This window comes from Sardina pilchardus, chromosome 6, assembly GCF_963854185.1.
Source record: "Sardina pilchardus chromosome 6, fSarPil1.1, whole genome shotgun sequence".
NCBI lineage: Eukaryota > Metazoa > Chordata > Actinopteri > Clupeiformes > Clupeidae > Sardina > Sardina pilchardus.
The window spans coordinates 14,172,128-14,189,396 of NC_084999.1; the positions used below are offsets into that span (position 1 = coordinate 14,172,128).

At 43.6% G+C, this 17,269-nt stretch overlaps 1 protein-coding gene across 1 annotated transcript; it reads left to right on the top strand.

Moving 5' to 3' along the window:
* Positions 1-703: 703 nt before the first annotated feature.
* Positions 704-17,136, top strand: iffo1b (intermediate filament family orphan 1b). The gene is made up of 9 exons (XM_062537978.1): positions 704-1,686; positions 4,423-4,483; positions 6,419-6,514; positions 7,823-7,963; positions 8,432-8,619; positions 8,777-8,900; positions 10,333-10,425; positions 10,967-11,097; positions 12,757-17,136. Exons 1-9 carry the CDS (start codon positions 704-706, stop codon positions 12,860-12,862), a joined length of 1,923 nt encoding a protein of 640 aa, XP_062393962.1. The 3' UTR covers positions 12,863-17,136.
* The last annotated feature ends 133 nt before the right edge of the window (positions 17,137-17,269 follow it).

Here is a 17,269-nt window from a genome sequence, read left to right on the forward strand (position 1 = left end):
CATTAAGCTTGGGCTACCGTAATTGTAGGCTACATAGGCATGGCAGTGTCGATTAGAAATACACCACTAATTTCACTATTTCTCTTTCACATTTTCTGATCACTGTTGACTAAATCTCTTGTTGAATATAGCCTATATGAGAGAGAAAGTTGCTCAAATTGGCTAATTAAAATAGATATGCGCCTTCTACTTGAGCCTTTACGGGAATATCCCTCATGCTGCATTCACCCTTGCAGCTCTCTCTTCATTTCAGTCAGTCAAGGCAGACGCACGTTCGACCGAGCAGTCTATTTTAATTTCATTAAGTCGATGCTCATAGAATAGTGCGGTTTTATTATATTTATCTGCTGTACATTGAACGCTTTGCAAATTCACGCTTGATTTAATTTTTGTTTTATGTCAGTGTGAAGGACAAGGCTTGCGGTGTAGCCTATTATTTATAAAGACACGGTAATCGAGTAGCCTAAGGCTAATTGTAAGGTAGAGAACGGTTTCACAGTTCTTCAGACGACAAATCAGTAAGGCCATTTATTACTTAGGCGGCTTATAACCACATGAAATGTAAATGATAGCTATCTCGTGTGCGTTAAGTTGAATCTCGACCGTATTACAGTAGCTACGTGGTTAGATTTTATTTCATTTAGTCGCTTGTTCCTCATAGCCAGTGTTAATGCCAGATCTGCAGCGCTTTAGGTACAGTAGCATGAATCCTTTGTTGGGAGGGAACGCGCTTCTTCACCAACAACAGCAACACAATCAAGAGGGACCCAGTCATCCGGATTCGCCATCGGGCCTTTTGCCCGAAGCTATTCTTGGTGGTCCATATCCCTCCATCATCCTCGGCGAGCAATCGGGGCTGGGTCTAGAGAACATCTCATTTTCTGGGCCGGAGTTGACGGCATCCTCCCAGTCAGGTTTGGCATACCTGCATCTAAATAACACCTTCCACCGCGCAGCAGCGCAGCCCCCTGCAGCTATGGCTTTAAGAAATGACCTGGGATCGAACATCAGTGTCCTGAAGACCCTCAATTTGCGTTTCCGATGTTTTCTAGCTAAGGTCCACGAACTAGAGAGGCGTAACAAGATTTTGGAGAAACAATTACAACAAGCACTTGAAAATAACAGCGGGGAAAACGGATGCGGTGACGATAGAAGGGGACATACCAGGGAGATTGGTGTACAGACTGGGTTTGTCGGGACCATCCCAGTGAGACCCGGGTCCCTCCCTTTTCTAAACACCAACAATGCTGTCAAACGCCCGACCAGTTTGTTTACACCGCCCCTCACCTCTGTGCTCAAACTGGAAACTAATAAATGTGACGATGAAACATCAACTGGAGATAACTATTCGCACGCGAATCCGACGATCACTGTCAGCCTGTCAACTCCGACAGAGGCCTCCGCCAACACCAACAACTCCAATAACGCGCCAAATGTCAGCAGCGTCAGTACCCACACTGGGACCTCGCCAAATCCTCCACCAAGATTTCTACCAGGCACCATTTGGTCGTATAACCATACCCGCAAACTTGGATCGGGCTTGGAAACAAGGGTGACCAGTCCTGGTGTGTCATGGATCCACCCCGATGGGGTCGGTGTCCAGATAGACACCATCACACCAGAGATAAGGGCCCTCTACAATGTCCTGGGCAAGGTGAAGCGTGAGAGGGATGAGTACAAACGCAGGTAAATATGTTTAGCTTAACATTTATTTAATCTGGGTTACTACAGTCAGTGTAAGGAAATGGATTAGCCAGAAACGTGCAACAGTGCAGGTCCTATCCAGTGATCGATTTGTAGGCTATAGGTATTGCTGTAAACACCTTGCACTTGCAGACCAGTCAAAGCACTGCCGCAGCGAACTCAGCAGAAACTTGCCATCTGTCTCGGCCACGGCACAAGCAGCAAATTCAGTCCCAGAGCGCTGTCCGCTCGCGCAGTGCTGGACAGAAGCAGCTCCGTAAAATTCTGCCATTGCAGACACTCGAATTAGCTTATACGCTTAGCCTGTGTAGCCCATGAATCTAGTGGTTAGTTGGAGTCGAGTTTGGAGTGCGCAAAGCACGCAATTGGCCCAGCTAAATATAGGATATTTCATTTGAACAGAGAGGGCCTGTATGGTCACATTTGCATCTCTGCACTGTTGGAATGGACTGTTAAAAAGTTGCGCATTGTAGCGCAAGTTATCTAAGTTCTGTGGAAACATCTACTCATATATCTGATACATTTCGACATTTCTATTAGGCCTGCCACTATCAAGCGGCCCGATTATAGTAACCCACCTCACATCATAAGGTTATGAGTATGCCAGGGAGGCACGCAGACACAGACAGCTGACATTGGTATGCTATCATTAGACATAAACAGCTGCTCATTTGAACCTGCTGTTGCACACAGTTGCACCACAAATAACCAACAGTAGGCCTATTTCTGATCTGGGTTACATATGGCATGAGTTAGCGTTTTTGTGATCCTGTATCTATATTAGGCATGTGAATGAATGGGAGATTGTCATTATAAGGCCATTACCCTTTCTGCCTATTCATCTTTAGGACTTGATACTGAGGGGGAAGTGATGAACATTTGCTATGACAGTTCATACTGTAGGCCTATATACCATCGGCCTCAATCATATACACACAGCAACACTTTTATTGACTTTTATTGAGATTTTTTTTCATTTAAGGAGTTACAGTAACCCTGTCCTATCCCAGTAGATATTATTGTCTAAAACCATATGGTATGGGCACACAGACAGGTGAAACAGTGAAGGGGGAAAGAAGAATGGTAGTTTCAGCTTAACAGTAGGTGAAGCATCTTTGACAGCCCTCTGATATGATTAATGTGAGTCATGGATGTGATATGAACACAGCCTTTCTTTGTGATGGGTCTAGGCCTGCTTTACAATGAGAGATTCACCATAGTTTGTCTGCAGGGCCTATAGGTGCTTTATTTATAGTGGCATTCCTGCTGAGGTGTGCATGTTATGAGCCAGTACAAACAGTACTGTTCGGGCCTGCTCCTCTACATGAAAGCAGCTCTTAATGTTTAGGTTTCATTTACCTCTCTCTTTGTCTATGCCTGTCTGCTTCCATTTCTCTCTGTTTCTTCTCTCTCTCTCTCACTCTCATTCATTGTCAGCCTGTTCTCTCTCTCTCTTGTGTCCTCTCTGTGATCTCTCTGTTTTGCATATTACACTGTTATCCTCTTGTCCATGATCAAGCGTTTGTGGGAGCCCTACCCACGTCCCTCCCTCGGCCCGTGGTTGCTGTGTTTGTCCCGCCCCTCCCCCCGTCGCTCCCTGGTCCCTCTCTAGTGGCCGTCCTCCCCTTGGCTTGGCCTCTCCCGTGCGCACCAGCGCGCTGCTACTACACTGTATCTGCATTGCAGCACATTCTCTAGCCCTCGCTACCTGCTGGTGACTCCACATCACGCCATCTCTCTCTCTCTCTCCTCTCTCTCTTTCTCTCTCTTTCTCTCTCTCATTCTCTTCAGCTGTTTTTCTCTCTCTCTCTGATCAATTATTTTGATATTTTATTCTTTTTAATCTGTCATGTGATACATGTGGGTCTAACAGGACTGTTTGTGCTGTTATCATGTATCATGTGTCTCTATGGGGCAAAGATGCCATGATTTGATTGATTCAGTAAATGGATGTTAAAGCTCTCTCTTCGATATACAGTACTGCTCTCATGTATCAAATTCCTCCCTTTCCTCATTTTCTACTTCCTGTTGTCCTCCCATCTACATTTTTTCTTAGTTTTATTCTCTTTTTTCCCCCCACCTGACTCATTCGTCTCTGCCCGTGAACTTGTGAGCTGGCAGCTCAGCAGTGTTAGCCTTGACCTAGCTCTCATCCCTCAAACTCTTGATAACGAGCTTAAGAAATGCTGCAACTTGCTGAATGTTAAACAGGCCTTACGTAAGGGTGCAGCGTGCCGTGAAGAGACTGTGCTGTGTCTGTAGGCTCAGTTCTGAATGCAGCTACTGTACGCCAGCACTCGAAAGTCGTGTTAGCCAAGCAGGACAGAGTGGTTCTAGCTGGCTAACTCGGTTAATACTAGCCACAACCAAGCTCTCTCTCTGGCACTCTGTCTATACAGTACTAGCACACTTGTTCTTGTTGTGTTGACCAAACTATGAAGACAGGTATTTCACAGACTATTTACATGCCATATACGTACAATTCATCAGCAAATCAGTTGTCATTAGGAGGGTCAGGACGTTTCATCTGGGTTTTAACAGGAGTACTATCAATATAGCATTTCATGATTCCAGTATCTAAGACTTTAATGTGTCTTGTGTAAACAAAAAGTTCTGTTCAAATTTAAACCACAGCATTCTCAGATGAAAAGATCTGTTAGTACGTTTCTTACTGTGTCCAAAAGAGTTTGTTTTTATTCTTGTTTTGTTTGTTCTCAGATGGGAAGAGGAGTACACTATGCGTGTGGACCTCCAACAAAGAATTGGTGATCTTCAAGAGGTACAGAGTAAAGCATTATTCTCTTTCAAACAAGCTCCGATACCAGCACCCCCCTTCCTGCACAACACACTCACACAGACACTATTTTATTCATCTGTAATTAAGCTGTTTGGTGCAATGGCCTCCACCCTGTTGCATACTCTGCGGTGTCCTTCCTTGGTATCTTGGCACGGTTTCCTGAGCTGTTCCTACTTGGAATCTGATTAACTCCATGTGCCCCCATGTTAACAGCTTAGGGATGCTCGCCACTGATGTAACACCAAAGAATACGCCGGGGGAGGCTTTTTTAGAGGCTTTTTTTTTTCTTCCGGGCTCCAGTGCTGAATCAGTTGAGTGGATAAGGAGTGTTGATCCTGCGTTAGTCTGTTTGTTGTGTACAACCTTTGGTGACAGCACGTGCCATGGCTCAGGTCAACATCAGGTCAGAATCTGTTTTAAGGAGGTAGAGGTGCAAACACACACCAAAGTCGAGATGCAGGCAACTATGTTTAAAACTTTTGGAGAGAGAGAGAATCTGTTTTAAACATTGGAAACTGTTTGGCAACGATTTCAGGAAGTAGTGGAAGTAATGCCAAATAAATAGTTATGAACAGTTTTAGTGAATGTGATGCTATCCTTGCTCGAAGTGGTAGTATTTTTTACTGTAGTTGTGAGTGAAACTCTGCACACGTGTGTTCATCAATATACATAAACAAAGAAATAGATAAATACATACATTCCTATTAATCTATTAACAGAGGTGGAAAGCTCCAGCTTCAGAGAGTGTATTGGTTCTACCTGTGCACTTAGGACAGGTGATCTCATCAATTAGCTGCTCTACCTAGCTGAAGAGTTGTGCTAATTAGAATCAGCTGGTTTAAATTAATGGTTGGCACAGTTGTGTGGTACTCACTGAAACTGGATTTTTCCACCTCTCTGTCTAATAATGATCTGTAATGGTGAGAAAGCGTTCTATTTCTGCGTGTGATATCATGCTTGTTCAAAGAGGGAGATGCTTGGGGAATGATTGATTTTGAGGTTTACCCATTCAATCTTGAATTTCTCCATATTACCAATAAACTGAGAATCGGTGTCGCTGCTCCGATGACAGGTGACTGTGAAGCTGGCGCCTGCTATCTGCTTACTGGCCTATCAGCCCATGGACAAACTGCACATCATCTTGTCATACACACTCTGTTTTCACTACTAGAAAACCAGAAGCACCAGAAAGAAAAGTCCTACATTACAGTTCCTATTGTTCCCACATTCTGATTCTTTGGCCCAGGATGTTTATGGACTGTTTCTTGTTTTTATGGTCCCTTACTGCAAGCAAATACACATTTTAAAGACAAACAGCGCACGGAATATACTGTATGCACAGCTCTCTGTTTGCTGTGCCATCTGAATTGAATCACTGTTGCAATTCTCAAACAAAACGCTGAACACAAAACCTATATAGCACTTTAGAGTACTGTAGACTTAATTGTGCTTTGTGAGCTGTAATAAACTAAATGGAGTTTCCTCTGACAAAACACATCAGTGTTTGTGTGAATAAAGATCTTTTTGTAAAGATCTTAAGGGTTGAAAATGGTTCTTCCGATTCAAGGCTGATGCTAATGTAGAGTCAATCATTTGGGAAGTGGGTCTGTCTGTCTGTCCATTCTTACCAAAAAATCATGCTCTCATATAATTACTACATAGAGTGCAGAGTCTGGTCCTACTAAGTTAAGCCCATTGGTAATATGGCTCATGTTCATGTCCCAGGAGTTTCACTCTCCCTCCATTCCTCAGCCTTTTTAATTTTTTTTTAAAAATAATTGGTGGAATTGGGTTCAGAGAGGATCGGTACTGGAGACAAAGCGGTCTCATGCGTGATCTGCGCAGTGCGCACCATAGAGTAGAATAGCCTCTGTAGTGTCCCGTCATGCTGACCGCAGTGTGTCCTTCTGCCCACAGGACCTGCAGGAGAGCGAGGTGTGCCAGGACGAGCTGGCGCTCAGGGTCCAGCAGCTGAAGGCCGAGCTCGTCCTCTTCAAGGGCCTCATGAGCAACGTGAGTATTTCAGAGTGTCCAGACGCAGCTTCCACAGCACACAGGGAAAAGAAAGTCATAGCAGTATTCTGCATGAGGCAAATGACTTTTACTGTGACGGTGACACAACTGGCTGGTTTGACAGTATTTATAAGTGGTAACATCAAGCATTCATGCATTTGCCTGTTTGACTTTTCGTGGTTGAATCAATAGTTGAATCATTTGTTCGGGCTGTGGTGTGTGTTATTGACCTTATAAATATAGATACAGATTCTGGAGTTTTGACAGTACAGGGCAATGTACATGCACACCATATATATGGGATTAGCTCACCCTTACACCAAACCTTGTATGATCTTTAGTTCAAGTACTTGTTATCATCAGTATAGCCCACCGATCAATAGCTCGCCTCCATCAACATGCGTGTCTCATGAATATTTGAAAACATGTGTGTGTGTGTGTGTGTGTGTGTTTGCGTCCTTGGTTCGGCTCTCAGACATTTGCTCTGCCTGCATCTTCAGATGCCCTTCTCCCTCCTTGGACCATGCACACTCTCTGTACTGTATTCGTAGAACTCATTTTCCAAACTGTCATGTTGAAATTCCCAGAAATGTTTGCGCTTAGCGCTCTAATCTTTGTGTCAATTACTGCCTCTAGTCTGACACACATGGGATTTCTCCCCATAGACTCACATCTTTATCTCTGTGACTTTCAACAAGATCTAATTTGTTTGTTTACAATGTTATTCATATTTGATCTCCCTTTTGGCTTGACTTTTGGACTTAACCTTCCATGTCTGTGTTATTGAAAGCAAATCAAAATTGCTATTCTGGGGGGTGCTGGGGCGCTGTGGCGCAGCAGGCTACAGCGCCCGTACCATTTACGGGTCCGAGCGCCCACGTGGACCCAGGTTCGAATCCGGCCTGTGGTCATATCCTGATCCCATCCCGTCTCTCTCTCCCACTTGTTTCCTGTCTACCACTTCACTGTCCTATACTAAGAAAGGCAAAAAGGCCAAAAAATATACTTAAAAAAAAAAAAGAAAAATTGCTATTCTGCTCTTCGTTTTGAAATGTTGCTTTTTCTTTCACTCCTTGAGAATGCACTACAGCTGTATACATACTACTGTCTTTTCCTTAAGATTTAAATGAATAGTCCAGATTCCGTTTAGTTTAAATGGCCAGATTAACACATTTGTAAGCACAAGCACTGGACACACTAGATTAAACATTGTAGACAACCGTGAAAATCTCGTCACTGACTTTGACAAACAGGGTAATGCAGTGGAATCATGCACCTCACCTTTAGGTCTGTTTGTTTCTGTTGAAGAATCTGTCGGACTTGGAAAGCAAGATCCAGGAGAAGGCGATGAAGGTGGACATGGACATCTGCCGACGCATCGACATCACAGCTCGCTTGTGCGACGTGGCCCAGCAGAGGAACTGTGAGGACATGACTGGCATGTTTCAGGTACTGCCAGTTTGGCATCAGGCTGTGATGTCCATTTTAGTTAGTCCATTTTAGTTTGTTGTGAGGCACAAGTGTCATCTTTCCTTGACACAAAGTCAATGTGCCCTTTATACAGTACATTCATTTAGCTTTTTTTTTTTTTCATTTTGTATCAGGGTTTTTTCCCTTGATGAAGTTTTTCCAACACATTGTAGATTTGGAATAATTAATCGTCGAATTGTCAATTGTGACTTCCAACAATTATGAAAAAAACACAATCAGAAATATAACAATTAAGCTGCTTCCCATCTTGCAACAATGTTTTAAACTTGAGTTATAAATCCCTTTGCTTTACAGCATGATTCCAAATCATTTAATAATTGTGTTAAATAATTGTGATCTAAATAGTGACCCAAATATGATATATCTACATGGAATTGTATTGTTTTTAATATTGTTGTGCCTGGCCCTTTTCCAACATTTCATCAGGTGCCCAGCACTCAGTCTGCCATCAACTGTCGTGCTCGGAAACAAACCCCTCAGCCAGTCAGTGGCAGTGAGACGGATGAGCCAATGAGCACCTCGGATAGTGATGGGGGTGGCGCAAAGGACGATGACATCTGTAGCGCTTCAGCCAATCAGATAAATGAGGAAATGCAGAGAATGTTGTGTCAACTGTAAGTACCCTGGTCATGCAGTTGACTGTAAATTTCCCATTTTTGATCAGTGATCTGATGTTATTTCCTGTGTGAGTGTCTCAACGTGGTCTCGTGGTCTATAGGTTGCCGATGTGTCAACCACAGTGTCATAATGGTGTGCTTGTGTGTTTGCCAGGAGGGAGTGTGAGTTTGAAGATGACTGTGACAGTCTGGCCTGGGAGGAGACAGAAGAGACCCTTCTCCTATGGGAGGATTTCCCAGGATGCACGTTGCCTGCTGAAACACACCCACAGGGCGAGGTATGTACACCCAGTACTGCCAGTTGTGTAGGTCATGTGACCCACTGAATATCAGGTGACAGCTCTAAATCTTAAAAGACTGCTATGTGGAGGGTTTTTTTTTTTTGTTAAAACATTTAAAAATGACATAGAAATATCAGCAGAATGTGAAGAAACACCCCTTAAATACTGCAAAAGGATGCTCTGCTTTTGATGTTGGTGTTCAACAGTTTTTGACTACGGGCAGTGCATGTTGTACTGTGAAGGCCTTTACAGATCATGGGTACAACATGCAGCGCATTTTGCAGCTTTCACCAAATTGTTTGTTGTCCATTGTCAGCTCGTGAAAAACAGGTCCGTGCTTCAGCCTTTATCTGGTCAAGTCAAAATGGCTGCTTCATGGGCCGTGTCTTGTGGATAATCGCACAGTAGTCTGTGTCGTGTGCAGGTTGACAGCTTACACAGTGCTCTGGCCCTCCCCTGCTCTGTAGCGCTGATTTGTCGAGGAGCCCAAGCTCAAAGCCAGGTCTTACAGCTTTGTGTCCCTCCTGATTGTGCAGGGCTTTTATGTGGCTTTACCGAAGTCCTGCTGAGATTAAGGAAAACCATTAAAGGGTTGTTAAGATGGCGATTGTCAGGACAAAAAAAAAAAAAAAAACCGAAATCCCTGTCAAAAAGCAGCTTCATGCCTCTACCCTCCTGGGAGCTCACGTCAGCAGCCTACACACTCTACTCTTTCTCTCTCTCCCTCTCTCTCTCTTTTTCTCTTGCATCCCTCCATCTCTCACCATCTCCAGATCAACCTCACTCACGACTAGCCTCGCCTTTCAGCCAAAGAGCACACTCTATTCAATTGTTTATTAATAACAGAAACAACGTGGGCCTGAATGGCAGATTAACATATGCCCTTGAGAGTCTCGGGAGAATAAAGAGGCACTTGGTCACACACACTCGACAGGGTTATGGCGGAAATAAAAGGGTCATTCAGAAGCACATTGCATGCCCCTCTGTTTAAGCCCTGATGCTTACAAAGTGTAATCTTGTCTCTCCCGGTTTGGGATTTTTAAAAAAAAAAATTTATTCCAGCCCTGAAATCTAATAAGGGAAAGCACGGGCATATTATGTGTCCTGCATCACAGCCACAAAGAACACCTCATGCTGAGAGAATGCATGGAATTCACATGTATCCCACATTTAGCACACATTATCACTTCCTATGTTTTACTGTATGACCTCAGGCCATCTGTGTACATTTGATACTGAGCAGTCATGACTGCACTTTTCTATGTATATACTCTGTTGCGTGCACACACACACACACACACACACACACACACACACACACACACACACACACACACACACACACACACACAGGCCTGTGATAGTCTGCATCAGTTGGTTTGATACTTTGCTTTGGTAGTTTATTGGTTTTTGTGTCTGTCTGTCACAGCAGGAGGAGTGTTTGGAGAAGGTGATTAAGGACACTGAATGCCTGTTCAAATCCAGAGAGAAGGAGTATCAGGAGACCATAGACCAGATTGAGGTGAGACACTGTGGCGACTGCTTTCTCTCTCTCTCTCTCTCTCTCTCTCTCTCTCTCTCTCTCTCTCTTTCTCTATTTGTGTATGTCTGTGCAGCACTTGTGTCTTTCAGTGTATTCTTGTGTTCCAGGTATGCCTGGCTATCCCTGTCCCTTTGGTTGCTTTAGTTATTCTAGTTATATGCCTAGACTCTCATTTGTGCAGTTTTGTGTTAACTGTTTGTTTGTCTTGTTCTATGTGCATCAGCATCACTATCCATGATGGCATACTTAGACAGAGCCAGAACCCTCCATAGTACAAAGGAGGTGTGAGTGTTCCAGGGGCTCATTTATGGCAAATATGGAAATGGATATGAGCAATGCCTTCACTCCGTACTCTGCATTCATTTCATCCTGATTTTGTCAAGTTTCAGAAGACTTACAGATACAGATGAAGTATGAGTTCAAATGGATATAATTCATGAGTGCATATGTGAGCCTTAACCTCCCCTCTCCCCTCTCCTCGTCTCCTTTCCCCTCTCCTCTCCCCTCTCCTCGTCTCCAGTTGGAGTTGGCCACAGCTAAGTCGGACATGAACAGGCATCTGCATGAGTACATGGAAATGTGCAGCATGAAGCGGGGACTGGACGTGCAGATGGAGACCTGCAGGAGGCTCATCACCCAATCTGGAGACAGGTACCTACTCTCTCTCTCCCTCTTTCTCTCTCTCTCTCTCTCTCTCTCTCTCTCTCTTTCTCTCTCTCCCTCTCTTTTCTCTACTCTCTACTCGCTGTGTATTCCAGTCTCTCTTTCCCTGAATGCCTATCTGTTTCCCCCTTTCTCTCTTGTGGGTTGTCTATCTGTCTGTCTGTTTGTCTCTCTCTACCTATCTCTGTCTGTCTATCTGTATACCTCTCTTTTTTACCCCACTCTCTTTCTCTGGGCCAGATGTACGTACATTTGTGAAGGTAGCACTATCAGCACCAGGGCCAACCCTCAGAAACCTCACGCTGTGACACTTCAGTTACCGTCGTATTTATCAAACCTGTAGTTCATCGGGTAAACAGCACCTTCCCCTGCCCCCCACTGCAATTTACGAACGGTAACAGCTGAACAACATACTTAAATCGCAAATGCAGTTGAATGAAGTTAATCGATGACAACATTAAAAGGAACCAAACATTTAGCGATCATGAAATGATACGTGTCAACAAGCAGGAAGATAATGAAGAGCAGTAGTGCTGCTCAAACGACTTGTGCGCGTAGGCTATGGAAGATTGGTCAAATCTAGCGGGTAGGAAAGTTTAAGTGGATGACATGAAAGTAAAAGTAAGACATTCGAAAGGCCAACGGAAGTAAAGGTTGCTTTTGATATAGTATAAAGACTCAAAACTGATGCTCTAAATAGTGATTCTGTTGTCTTTGGAAGTTTCTGTTATTGACGCATTTAACCACAATTTGGATTGGCTTTAACAAGGCAGAAATATTTTTCACCGCAACAAAACGTGCGCTTTCATGGCCAGTTTTCGTACATACAGGTGAATACCTAATTAGGTGCATGTTACACTTCTCCTCCCATCTTTTAACACAAAACTCCCACTTTCCCCTGACCCTCGGCATATGCATGAGACGGAAAAGCGCAATTTGTCACAGCTCCCGCAATAGGCAGTCTGCGCTTTTACCTCAGTGCGGCCTGCTTTTTTATACACACCTTGCGCAACAAATACGTCTGAAGTGGGTGCAAAAGCGTTAGTACATCTGGCCCAGTAGTCTCTTACTCTCTTTCTCTCTCTCTCTCGCTCTCTCTCTCTGTCTCTCTCTATTTTTCTGTCTTTTATATCCCCATGTATTGTGTCTGTGTCTGTATTTGTCTCAGTGTCCTCCTTTTGGGCTTTCACTGACCTTTGCCTCCTTTTAGTCTTGTTTTCTGTCTATTTCTTTATTCTGTATTTCCCCTCTTTTCTCTGCTGTTCTCTGCTTCTCTATCACACACACACACACCGTGTCCATTATTTGTCTTCTGGTCTGTGGTGACTGGTGAGCTTGTCATATGGGGTTTGATGTGTTTCTCCGTGATGTGTCGTGCCAGCGCTGTTGTGCATTCCTTCATGTCTGCTGGCGCTGACTATTTCTCTCTCCTCTCTCCAATGCCCACCTCCCTCCTCACCCTCTCTCTGTGCTTCTCTTCCTCCCTCTCTCCTCCCTGCCCTCTCCCTCTCTGCTTCACTCCTCTCCCCCTCTCCTTCCATCTCTTGCCCTACTCCTGCTATCTGCTTGACTCACTCCCCCCTCCCTCCCTCTCCCTCTCTCTCTCTCTCTCTCTCTCTCTCTCTCTCTCTCTCTCTGCTGTCTCAGTAAATCTCCCTCTCCAGTCCCTGGAGTCGCTGGAGGCCACGTGGACGAGGGCGCCGAGGATGCGGAAAGGGCGGTGGCTCCGCCTGTCGAGGCCTCCGGCAGATAGTAGTCAACGAGGCCGCCCAGTGTGAAGAGGACAAGACCAGACTTAGACCATCCTCAGCCCGTGCTCTTTCATTAGCGCCATCCTCATGTCACTTGGGCTTGTCTTCCAGTGGGTGCCTCATACAGTACATGCCACTTTTGCATAGGAGGGATGTCCTTCCACTGAGCTTTTGAAGGGCAGGTAACTCTGTACATTATTTTGTGGAATCAAACGTATGTATGAATAGTAGCGAATGGCGAAGCTAACTTGGTTGACAGTTTCAATTCATGGTACTGGAGTGCATATGTAGTATGACCATACAAGTAGCATCTAAGCAGAGACTGCCCCCTGCTGGTTGACTTTATGGTCCCTTGCTCACATTTTGCACACTGGTGACAATGACAATGGCTAGGAATGCTAGTGAACATCATAAATCAACAGTTCTATTTTCACAAATTATTTTCATCAAAATGCATCATCGAAGGACTGGAGATGTTGCTGAAAACATGGATTATTCCTCTCAGCATAAAGGTTGATATTTGTAATGTATGCACTGTATGTATGTCATGAAATGCTGTCAGAAGCTTCATTTAGAAGCTATGACACAAAATGATAAGTTGAAAAGCAATCCAAGCCCTTAACCTTAGAGACCTCATTCTCCCCACATCACTTAAAGCACATATAGGTTTCATTTAACACCAATAGCATCATACATCTCAGGCTCATAGTTGTCTGACGCAATAACCAACAAAAAACGTTAATACAAGCTTTGATATTTAAGCTACAATTCAACTTACAAGCACTTCATTATCCAATAATCACTTGGTGTCCAGTACATCACTGGCATCTCAGTACATATGTCACTGGATCACACCTTGTGCATGTATATAATATATATAGAGAGGTGTGTGTGCGTGTGTATCTATGTGTGTGTGTGTGTGTGTGTATATATATGCTGTATATAATGTAAAATATATATAGCTACTCCCTGTAAAAAGCTGTGCGGACCTTTGCTAAGGTCAGCACCGGGGCCTTTGGCTCACTCTCTGTGTCTGTGTGTGGGATCCTGTGTGCTGTAGCGCTGTATTGGACATAGGTACTGTATACAATACACATGCTTTATGAAGAGGCACGGCGAGGCTGGAGATGACACAGAGAGTGGCGTTGGTTGCCCAAGGGCATGGGAACCAGAGCTGCGCCGGGTTGAGATCACTTCTCTGCGGCCTGGTGTTAACACTGACGCGGAGGCTGTGGTCTGTCCAGGGTGGGACTGAGAGACGCAAGTTCCCATCGTTGTCCTCAGTTGTCTGGTGTCTGGTGCGTATACCGTAACCTCAGCTAAATCTGAGCGAATGGAGCCAGGTCAGGCGATCAGAAGATTTCTGTTCTGTCCAAAGATTTTGGACTTGTGCTTAATGATAGACTTTGTGCTGTAGGATGGCTCCTACATGCCAAATCTGTTGACCCAAATAAACCCAGGGCTTGCGCATTCTCTGAAACCTTACTGACAAGTCCTGGTAAATGCTTGAATTTTTCTGTTAAGGCCTGTGTAACTTAATGAATTATGTGAGCTAGTGGTTTGTTTGTTCCCTTATTCCCTCCCTACCTTCAGTTTTTTTCAGGTGTACACTTTTTCAGGGGTACACAAGATTATAATGAAGGTAAAGAATTCATGAATAAAAAGCATGAATGTGCACTTGAAATATAGGCACAGAGGCACAGAAAGACGTCCATGTGCTGATGCTTCAAATATTTTTTTAAGGATCCTTGAAGCGGGAGGCTTGCTGTGTGTTTTGTCTGATTTAAGATTCGTTTTGAGATGCCACAAGTTGTTTGTGTCTCACTGAGCTTACTAGGTATGGTCTCTGACCATCAACAAGGAACATGCATAGTTACCAACAGTCACAGGACCGTCCATGATGCATCCCGTTCCTATGAGTAACTGGAAGAAAAAAGCTTAATAGGAAATATGCCATAGAAGAGAGTGATTTTGCTCAGGAAAGGGACAAAATAAATTCAGTTCAACTGTTTTATTTCATTTTTTCATTTCTTTCTCACCTTGATGAATGGCTGTAGCCTGGGAGAAGCCCATGCAGTACTTTAACTCACAGGAATAGATTGTTTCTCGCGTGCCAAAATCTACCGGTTACACAGGTCACAAAGGATGTCACGCTAGTAATTGCTACGAAAGCCAACCTCTCTATGGTGCTCAATTCCTATATTCCTAATCTATTTTGGAGCTTAAAGCACAGCCGTGCAAAACAAAGCAAAGTCGAAAAGGTTGCAGCAGCTTTTAATGAAACAGATTGAAACTGTCACACTGATGGGCAGGTCTTTAACAGCCAAAGCCAATGAGATCATGATGTTTAGTTATGTTGTACAGGTTTTAATTTGACGTTGTGTAATACGTTTTCATTTTATTATGGGGTAAAAACACAGATTTATTTGCATTTTTTATGTTGACTTTTTCTTATGATGCTACTGTTACTATTGTAAAATAGGTACATTTCCTCCTGTGTGTATATTGCCATAAGGAGATCATGTTTGTTGACGAGGAAATGCTGCTGAAATGCTTTCTCGAATGACACCTGAATGTCGAGACATGTTAACCGTAATGCTGTCTGGAGCTTAACACTGTTCAGTGTAATCTGCCCCCAAATTAATCAAATGTGATAATTGAATGATAACTAAAGGACTAGAGTCTGATATTGTTGCAGTTTCTCCAGGCAGTATTGATGGGTTGAAAGCATTCTTATGATAGCAAAAGAAAAGATTTAATGCTTTTTTTCTCTTTTTTTCCTGTGTTTACTATACTGTATGTGTGACTGGATATGCGTGTGCGTGTGTGAGAGTGACGGGTGGCCATATACTGTAAGCATGTTGGCGTGTGCTCATTAATTTTGGTGTGTTTGTGATGAGAATATGTTTATTTATATAAAAGGAGTTAACTTATTGTTTGACTGCAACATGAAGAATGCCAAACTTCTCCAGTAAGCTTCTCAAAACATAGAATCGAATGTCTTCTCAATCTGTCACTGTCAGTTTTCAACTTTGCACAAAGTCGTAGATCTAAACATGCAGTAAGCGCACAACAAACGAAACCAGCTTAGACAACCTGCTTCTATAAATGCAATACAGAACTACTCGTCATACCACATCTTCATAATGTTCTCAAAACAATAAGTAAATTCTTTTGAAAAATCACCAGTGTGTTCAAGAAATCACATTAAAAAAAAAAAAAATAAAGAAGAAAAGTGAATGCTCTACACATGATGTTATGATATGATTGTTATGATACTATACTCAAAGGAAATTGTTAAGGGTGTGTAAAAAATGCTGGCTATATGCAAGAATGTTTGCCGTCTCTGCCAAAAGCACTGGCTGCAGTATGGAATAGTGTTGTAGATGAACACATTCAGCATGTGGGAGTCTACTAAGACATGAATGAAACATTGCCATTGGCTCTTATAGAGAGGTTTCTAAACATGTCGTTAAGCATGCATCGGTTGTATACATACATTGTTTACAGAGGTGTGCAATCCAGGATCAGGCAGGAGCAGTGTTTGTATTTTAGTTGTCTGGATAAGGTGATTTAACCCAACAATTCAACCAGCCAGTGGGAGAGCTAGTGAGAGTCATTGGTACCATAACACATGAAGTTAATGCATTGTAGTGAAGTATGTAATTGGTTATACTACTTCTTGCATAAACACATTGTACATGTCACTGATGCTAACCCTGTCTCTCCAAAGCCTAGCCACCATGGCCTTTACCTCAGTTCCTAACTTCAAAGTGCATGTTGTATTGCCATTTGCTTGAGTTAGATGTACATGGTAGGCTACTGATCACTTGATTATGCATTAAGTGCTAAAGTACCCACTGTGATAACACCTGTACAACTCATGGCACAGTGTAGCCCTTTAATGTGCCGTTTTATTGTACAGCACGAGCATTCTGTCTGATCCCGAGCTTTCACACTCCTGCTGGATTGTGTGTGTATTCACCACCGGTTAGTGATTTCTCAATCCTTCATGGTGCCCCCCTCCCCCCCATGCAGGGTTGGAAAAAAAAGGCTGGCCCTTGCTTTAGCGCTTAGTGGACCTCAGTGATGAGTTTGAATAAGTGATCAGGTGGGATGTGTGCAGACCGGTGCATTTGGCAAGGGACTGGGCTTAAGTCAACGTGTAAGTAACTCAAAGACGAAGCAAAAAGGACTCGCTAGCTTTTCAATGCAAGAGCACTGAACGACAAGCATTTAACAGAGCTGAGAATAAAAAGACACTGCTGAGCAATGACATCGCCTGCTGCTGTTTTCTGTTCTCTTTTTGGTCCGTGCTGTGTCCGGTGTGTAAAAAGGATGTACAAAAACAGACCTAGTCAGATGTCTGGTGTGAAAAGACACAAACAGTGGGTCTGACGCAACTGCTA

Coding starts and splice junctions, on each gene's coding strand:
- iffo1b (XM_062537978.1), top strand. CDS start 704: ATGAATCCTTTGTTGGGAGGGAACGCGCTTCTTCACCAACAACAGCAA. Junction 1,687..4,422: donor AGGGATGAGTACAAACGCAG/GTAAATATGTTT, acceptor GTTTGTTCTCAG/ATGGGAAGAGGAGTACACTA. Junction 8,901..10,332: donor AAACACACCCACAGGGCGAG/GTATGTACACCC, acceptor TGTCTGTCACAG/CAGGAGGAGTGTTTGGAGAA.